The sequence below is a fragment of the Athene cunicularia genome, assembly GCF_003259725.1.
Source record: "Athene cunicularia isolate RWA chromosome Z unlocalized genomic scaffold, athCun1 chrZ_part1, whole genome shotgun sequence".
Lineage (NCBI taxonomy): Eukaryota > Metazoa > Chordata > Aves > Strigiformes > Strigidae > Athene > Athene cunicularia.
In genome coordinates this window covers 33277964-33286611 of record NW_020799142.1, presented here as the reverse complement: position 1 = coordinate 33286611, position 8648 = coordinate 33277964, and the positions used below count along the sequence as shown (strand labels likewise).

Genomic DNA, 8648 nt, shown 5'->3' with positions numbered 1-8648 from the left:
CCCCCCCCCCATTTAAATGACATGAACCACCTTCAATTTTGCCAGCATCCTGTAAAGTTAGCAGCGTGCCTAAGTGCTTCAGTTAACAGAACCACATCTCGAGGGGACCAGGAGGGGAAAAAAAAGGAAAATAAGTCCATTTCCACCAAAAGGAGCTGTAGATCACTTTAGTCTATAATCGCATACACCCTGATCTCCTAATTCCATTTTTACTTGTTTTCTCGCTGCTGAGTGAATAATCCACAAATTAGGGAGGATGGAGTTTAGTGTCTGGAAAAAAACCTCTATAAAAACAATTATCGGGGTAGTCTAATATTCTGCTTTTCTGATCTTTTGCACTTAGGGTGATGTGTCAATAAAAGATCAAAATAGATTTGTAGGAAGACACATTCCTTCATGCAAGGAGCTCCTTTTACACTAATGCTTCTGCCAGAGACAAATACATGAGTAGAAGATAAATACAGCAATAGAAATTTAATTGCTCATGCTTATTATTAAAGATACAAAGCCCTAAAAAGGAAGTTGTCTTTTTCTCCCCGGCTCAGAGGTTATTTATTATCTTACACTCCACTTGGAGAACACATTGGATTTACTTTCATTTATTGGCAATTTTCAAGGAAGATTTGATACAGAGTCAGTCGGGCTGGTAGAGGAGCATAGCTAGTTAACGTGGTTAAGCACAGCACACTGTAATGAATCAATTTGTTTCAGACAACAGACATAATAAGTGTGGAGCTAATGGGCACAGCGCAGGATGCGGGACTGGAGCATCAACCCTCGGCTGGAAACACCAGTGGCTGGAGCTGAGTGGGGGCTCAGAGTGGTGCAATTCCCAGTTTCTTTCCCCATCACTGGGCATGGGGGGGCTTCCCATGGTGGGGAAAGAACTAGTGCAGCGACAGCTTGTGCCCCATCCCAGCATTGTTCCCTCCAGGCTGGTGGTCCATAACCCCTCCCTGGGCTGTGCTCCATCCAGGTTGCACCATGTTACCAAGGCCTTCACCCACTGGCTCCCATGTGGTGAGTGTTGGGCAGTTCTGGTTAGGAGTGGGGAGATATCTGCAAGGTCTCAGCTGGAGATTTGACCCTGTGGAGGGAGGAGAGGGAGATGGCATACCTCTTCCCACAGCAATGTTTGCTGCAGAGTCTGATCCCCTCTACAGCTCCCCAGCCTTCTGCAAGGGTCACTAGCTTCCTGGCCAAGGTGAAGCAAGGATTTCCCTGGACAACCTCCATCAGACCAGGCTCTTTCCATCCCTGAGGGCTGGAGGCAGCTGGTAGGGTGGGAGCCAGCCCCTCACCATGACGTAGACCAGGTCCCCACAGCTGGTGGGAAGGAGATTTGGAGTCAGCGCAGAAACTGAGCAGGGAAAAACACCGGGGAAGTAGTGATAGATCCCAACAGAGATGTGGAGGTGTTGTGGGGTGGGATTGGGAACCTGCCAGAGATGCAGAGGGTGGGACTGTGAACCTACCTGATAGTCTCAGCCTTGCAAAAGGGTCCAGAGTGGGGCTTCAGTTTTACTTACATGTACCCTGGGCTCTCTGAGAGATGAACTGCTCGTCTGTGAACTGTCTACCTGCAGCAGGGCTGCGAGCTGGGACTCATAGAGGTGGCAGTGCACGAACACATGCTCTGTGTCCTGGGGGTTTCCAAAGGGTTAGTGTATTCAAAATTATTCCGGCTGTTTGATGTATTCTGTGTGTGATGGGATTAATGTATTCGTCGCCTGCTGGAGGAAGTTGCTCTCCTTTCCTGGGATTTCTCATGTGGAAGGGCTGCTGGAGCCATGTGAAAGAGGAAACATCTTACAGATAAAAAAATGGCCAAAAAAAATCAGGTTTTCCTTTTGGGTGTGGGCTTTTTGCTTCCGAATTTCCCTTTGAAGCTAGAGCTGCTCTAGCAGGGGAGGGTGTCTGCCAGAGGCACAGGGCATTTGATACCACGCTAACAAGTCCAAACAGGATTGGGAATGGAGCAAGCACAGCTCATGTGTGCAGATAGCAGACAGCCATCTGCCTTTGGCCAGGCCCTTGCTCCCTAGTTGTCTTTGAGCGTTTAGGTACTCTGTGACACTCAGCTCCTCACTTGCCTCCCCCATTCCCCATTCTGTCCCTCCAGAAGACATCCCTATGCATGTTGTCCACATGCTGAGGTGACATGGGATAGCTTCCAGGCCTGAAGTAGCAGGAGGACACAGAACTGGAGACCTGCTACCTCATAAGGACTTCTCTTCTGCTGCAGCAGCCAGCCAAGACCAGCAGTCCCTCCTACTTGGGATACCAGTCCCAAGAAACAATTGTGTAGATGTGATGGGGACTCCCTGGCTCGTCTTGTTTAAGGTGTAGGTGCTGGCTCTTGGCAGTGTGAAGCAATACAGCATCACCCTTTCCCTGCCTAGCTCCTGGCAGGGCAAATCCAATGTGTGCCTGGAAAGATGTTGGCTCTGAGAGGATGTGGAAGAAATGTGATGGGGAGGGAATCATTGCACAAGGTTCCTGGGGGAGGGATGTGAAAGAGAAGAGGGAGCTTGTGGTGGTTATGAAAAGGTGAATAGGGTGGGTACCGAGAAGAGGTGGATGGAGACAAAGAAAGAGACAAAGTGACATGGAGGGAAGAACAGGTTAAATCATAGAGGACCTGGAAGGAGTTAAACGTGACAGGGAGACACACTGGGGCAATGCAAGCAGGAAGTGATTACAGAGGTCCAAGCAGGGCAGGGGAGAGGAGGACACTGAGAGAAAGCAGGGTTATTCTGGTGTTGCTGACTGGGAACCCCTTGCTTATTCTCTACTGTCTGTGTTTTGTCCTAGGGCACTAAATGAGAATATGGCCAATGGCATTGAAGATCTTATCGGGATCCCATTCCCAAACCACAGCAGTGAAGTCTTATGTGGTTTAAATGAGCAGCGGCATGACGGTCTCCTCTGCGATGTCATCCTCATTGTACAGGACCAGGAGTACCGGACCCATCGGTCTGTCCTTGCTGCCTGCAGCAAGTACTTCAAAAAACTCTTCACAACTGGCACTTTAACAGACCAGCCCTATGTTTACGAGATTGACTTTGTCAAGCCTGAAGCACTTTCTGCCATCCTCGAGTTTGCCTACACCTCAACCCTCACCATCACCACCTCAAATGTCAAGCACATCCTCAGTGCTGCCAAGATGCTGGAGATCCAGTGCATTATCAATGTATGCCTTGAAATCATGGAGCCCGACAGAGAGGCAGAAGAGGAAGATGACAAAGAGGATGAAGATGATGATGAAGATGAAGACGAAGATGAGGAGGAAGAGGAGGAGGAGGAAGAAGTGGAAGATTTTGTCAATCAGGAGAACCTAACTGATGTCCAAGAAGTAAGCTGTCACCAAAGCCCTTCGAAGTCTGACCTTACTGAAGAAGCGTATACAGAAGCACCTAAAGACTTCCCAAATCACTACCCAGCCAATAACTCCTCTGGACACTTGGGCGTCATACGAGACTTCTCCATTGAGTCTTTACTAAGGGAAAACTTGTACCCTAAGGCAAACATCCCAGAAATGAGGCCAGCTCTCTCTCCTTTCACCCCTAGCTTCTTCCCCCATCTGTGGAACAGCAATTTTAGCTCCTTTTCCCAGCTCGAGGAGCCACAGGTAGAAAACGGCCCCTTGGATCTGGTGATCAAAAAGAGAAAGATCAAGGAAGAGGAGGAGAAGGAAGACCTGCCTCCGCCCCCTTTCCCTAATGACTTCTTCAAGGACATGTTTACCAACACCCCAGCAGCTCCCTTAGGGCATATTAAGGCAGAGACTGACTACAGTGCTTATCTCAATTTCCTAAGCGCTACCCAGTTTGGAGGAGTTTTTCCCCCGTGGCCCCTGGAGGAAGAGAGGAAGATAAAGCCCAAGGCGTCCCAGCAATGTCCCATCTGTAACAAAGTCATCATGGGAGCCGGCAAGCTGCCCAGACACATGAGAACCCACACGGGAGAGAAGCCGTATATGTGTAATATCTGTGAAGTCCGCTTTACCAGGTGTGCATTGCTTACCTCTGCCACGCGCGGCTGTGTGCGGGGCCGGGGGTGGTGGTGGTTGGAGGGGCCACGTCATCACCCATGGCTGATTCCTAGGCTACACATTTCTTTTTCCCCAGAAAAAGTAGCAAAGAAAGCAGGGTATGATCTATGTCCTGTCAAAAAAAAAAAAAAAAAAAAAAAAAAAAAAAAAAAAAAAAAGAGGAAGGGAGGGTGGAGGAAGAAAACGAACCTGCTGATTTTGGTGGGTTGTGGATCGCATCCATAACTCACTGGATGCATCCCCTCACTGGACAAAAGCTTAAATAAGTAACAGGATATTTGCAACCCTGCCATAATTCACCACAGTTGGACCAGAGGGAACTGGAAAACAGATGGTCAAACAGCCAAGGAGGCTTCATCTCTAATGTGCTGAGAGATGCGTTGAGTTGGGAGGGCCATTTAGCTGCGGGATGTAATTAGTTTGGGTTTGCACATTTTGGCATCAGTGTAGACCACAACCAAGTTGCACATGTTTAGACATGACAGTGTCTGGGCTTTCTGAGGCTGGAGCAGTCTTAATTATTGTATGTTAGTAGCGAGGTGGGGGTCGGTCTCTTCTCCCAGGTGACAAGTGATAGGATGAGAGGAAATGCCCTCAGGTTGCGCCAGGGGAGGTTTAGACTGGATATTAGGAAAAATTTCTTCACCAAAAGAGTTGTCAAGCACTGGAACAGGCTGCCCAGGGCAGGGGTGGAGTCACCATCCCTGGAGGTGTTTAAAAGACGTGTAGATGTGGCACTTGGGGACAGGGTTTAGTGGTGGACTTGGCAGTGAGAGGTTAATGGTTGGACTCGATGATCATAAGAGTCTTTTCCCTTCTATGATTCACCACCCTGAACGATGGCTGCCCAAGAGCCTGCCACCTCGACTCCCTCCATGGTCAGTGGAAGGAGATCAGCACCCTCAGAAGGTAGATGAGGAAAGGGCATGAGTGAAGGTGTCATCCCTGACCACAGAGACAGCCTGCAAGGCTTAGCTAAGGCAACTAACTATTGGGTATCTCAGGTTAGGTGAGACCAGCCCCAACATGGGCTGTTCCACAGTAGGCATGACCACCCAAATCCGCCCCCTCTACTCATTCCCAGCCTTTGCACCTCTCTTCACCCCAGCAGACCCCTCGATGGCCATATAGCTTCAGGCTACACATATCTAATGCTACAGCTTGCAACCTTTCTCTGAAAAGCTGAACAAATTTAATCGGTGAGCAGAGACAAATAGATTCCTGAACCTGCTCTTACTGGGTATAATTAATATCTAATGAGTACAATTTTTACCATAATAATAAACCTTTCTGACAAGAGTATGGTATTTCAGCTCCTGGCTGTGTCTGAGAGAGAAAGCTTTATTAGGCTGGGGCGAGCAAACCAGAGGAAAATAATATGCACAGTAGGTAAAGGCGAGCTCCTGACAATGGCCGGACACCTGGGGTGCTCCTGCATTCAGTCTGTCTTTTCTTCTCCCATCCCTCTGATAATATTCGAGTCGAAGTTATGCAGATGATGAGGATTCGACCTGAAAATAAATTTCCATGCTCCCCTCCATTAACGCAGCAGATAATGTATTATAATGCGGGGAGCATCATGCCTTGGGCAGGAGAAGAGGTGAGCTGGCTCACCCTGGTATTTGCAGAGGAAAAGCCTGGTGCTAATTCCTGCCGGTAGGAATTTGGAGCTGTCTCCAGCTGGTGCTGCATCCCCGGGGTAGTGCTGGGTCGTCACCTCCAGGCCGGTGGGCTCTCTGGGAGCAGTGGGTGGGTTCAGCCCATGAGAGTGGCTGTATCCGCAGCTGGGGGGACCACCTGGCCACCCCCATCCTGCAGCCCCCATCGCTCTCCTGGGTGCGATGCTGCAGGTACTAACTGCTGACGAGGAAATAGCTTGGTTTGACCCATCACCAACACCTTCCCCTCAACGGGAATAACAGAACTGAGCCCTCCCAGAGGGCTCCGAAAGTCATTTACCTGCAAGGGCAGCATCGTTGGCTTCCTTTGGGGACACTGAGGCATGGAGTGGTGTTGGTACTGACTCACAGTCATGGCAAAGGTTAGCAGGAGGGTTCAGGTGGGAATTCAGGTATCCTGACCCCCAGTCCTGACAGGTTAAATTAGAATAATGGAGGATAAAAGCTCCGTTCAGATTTGCTTTAGCATGGCCCATTACTAACACAGGGTTAAACTCAACAAGTTCTACATCCCCCCATGTGCTCAGCTGCTTCTAAATACAAAGCAAAGGGGTAGGAGTGCTTTAACCCAAGAAAATAATCACAAAGAGAATTGGGACTAACCCAACACTGCATTCTCCCATCATCATTCACGAAAACGAAGCTGTTCATTTTGGTCACCCCACACAGAGCTGGAGGTTTATTTTCCTCCTTTAACACCCCGAGCAAAGTGGAAATTTTAAAACATTGGTTTATTTTTAAATGTATTTGGAAATATTTCGAATAGCATGCAGCTGTCTGTTGTTTTGGGTGTTTTAGCCATTTTCAACATTAATGTGAGAGCTTTCCTTTAGGGGAAAGTGTATTTAAGCAAAGTAGAGTGATTGAGATGTAGACATTTCTGCCAGGATTTCCTGAACGCCGCCACTTGCGTTACATATTTTGCTCTTGGGGTGAATCTCAGGCTTCCTGAAAGCATCAGACTCGCACCCACGGCAGTGAGTGGTGCCTTCGCCAGGAAGATGCAAGCCCTGACGTTCCCCCTTGGATTCCCCTGGGAATCAGGGTGCAGGGAAGCAGAGGTTCCCAAACGGGATTTCTGAATGAACCAGTCCTGTGCATTATTTCTGCACTCGAGAAACTGTGGAGGAGCAAATTTACTTGGGGAAACAGAGAAAAAATATTTTCCAGAGAAGGGGAGTCCCCCAGCCTCCCCATCAGATCCCTTCCCCTTCACATCAGTGGGATTCCATGACAAGGACCCCACGTGCACGTGGATCTGCAACTCCCGACTCCCAGGGACATCTGATCGCAGGAAGCAGGACTTCATTTAATAGCTCATTAATTTTTTCCTTAAACAAAGGCTTCTCAGCTTCTAGTCTGCTGTTTTACCCTGCTAAAACACTGGAAAAAACTGCAAATATTTCAGCTTTTTCACCAAGACAACCCCGGAGTGCTCAAGGAGAAACTCTTCCAGCCAGAAAGGTTAACATTATTTGTTCCTATTATTTGTGTTGTGACAGCTCACAGAGCCCTAATCGCTCTCCTAATGCAATTGCATTAAGGTTATTCACACACACAGAGCACGGTTCTCCTTCGGAGAGCCTGCAAGCCGAGCTCCCATCTCGCAAAGCCTGTGTTCCCCATGCCGCAGCCTCCCATGGGTGCTTCCCCACAGCCGTTGCATCTCACCTCCCCCAACCTCTGAGCTTCTCCAGGTAGAGCCATAAAACCTCTCTTCCATCCCGTGGAAATGCTGCTGGGGCAGGGAGGATTGAGTTTCTCCCCGTCTGCTGCCAGAGATGGGTAATAGCTTGAAAAAAGCTTTGCTTGTATTTACATTATGCAGTCCTGGCACACTGCATGTTTATTAGGAAAAGCGATCCTGCTAGGTTAAACATTACATATATAGGTTTAAATTATATTATAGGTGGGGCTGGTAGCTCTGCTTTTTATTAACATTCCCCAACACTTCACATTACGAGCCCCTGTGTTCATCTGCTTACGACTTCGCTGCACATTATCTGTTTGGGATGACATTTTCCACGCTGCTTTGTCTGCTGTTGAGAACCGATTTCAGCCCTTTTGGGGGAAATACGCCCTTGCTGGAGTCTTGGGATAGTAGTGTCTTTGAAAATTTCAGAGTGGGAAGTTGGGATCTGTCCCTGGGCTTGGTGTGCAGACCAAGAGATGCTCCCTAAAAATTGGCACGAGTTGTAAACCTCATGTGAGCTCGTTACAACATCCATACAGGCAGAGAGCATCTCCACTGCCTGCGCTGCCACTGCAGATGCAGGACCAGGCTGGGACCGGTTTCCCAAAGGCAATAAAACATCATCTGGTGAAGAAGACGATCCTGCTAGGGATACTCCTCTGCATCCGTGACCCGGAGGGACTGGTTTGCAGGGATGCCCACCACAGGGCTGCACCAGTGTGCTGCCAGTCATGTCACCGACAACTATTTCAAGATGCACAGGGTCAAGGTGGCAGAAATTATTACAAAACCAGCACCTTTAAAGTTTTGAGGGCTTGGTGCGTAAGTAGATTTTTGGGGGTTGTTTTTGATTATTTTTTTTTTTGCATGCTCACATATTTTATATATGATAACGCCATGACTCCATGTATTCTACATATTCTTAGCCACATTACTAACGTCCTGGAGGGGCCATACTGAAAACATTTCAGAAAACATGTATGAATTCTCCCGCTTTGCTGTTTATTTGCTTGAACTCTGCTGGTGCAACCTAGGCAGTGCTCTTGGCTCAGTTCAGCTACAGTCAGCTTTGGCTTTTATAATCATATGCCTTAGCTGTGATTTTTGTAGACTACAGAAGGAAACATTTTTTTTTTAAAAAAATAGTGATTGGATAACCAGCTTGGTGAAATATTCTTGATTTTAATTGTTCTCCTTAAATATATATATATATATATATATA

General features: G+C 48.0%; 1 protein-coding gene across 4 annotated transcripts in view; it reads left to right on the top strand.

Annotated features, from left to right (window-relative positions):
• The window catches only part of ZBTB7C (zinc finger and BTB domain containing 7C), a 106169-nt gene that overhangs the window by 95334 nt on the left and 2187 nt on the right, over positions 1-8648 (top strand). For all 4 annotated transcript variants that reach the window (XM_026865993.1, XM_026865991.1, XM_026865992.1 and 1 more), the window contains one exon: positions 2815-4011. In XM_026865993.1, the coding sequence (XP_026721794.1) occupies positions 2831-4011 (1181 nt within the window). In that variant the 5' untranslated portion in view covers positions 2815-2830. The remainder of the gene's footprint in view (positions 1-2814; positions 4012-8648) is intronic.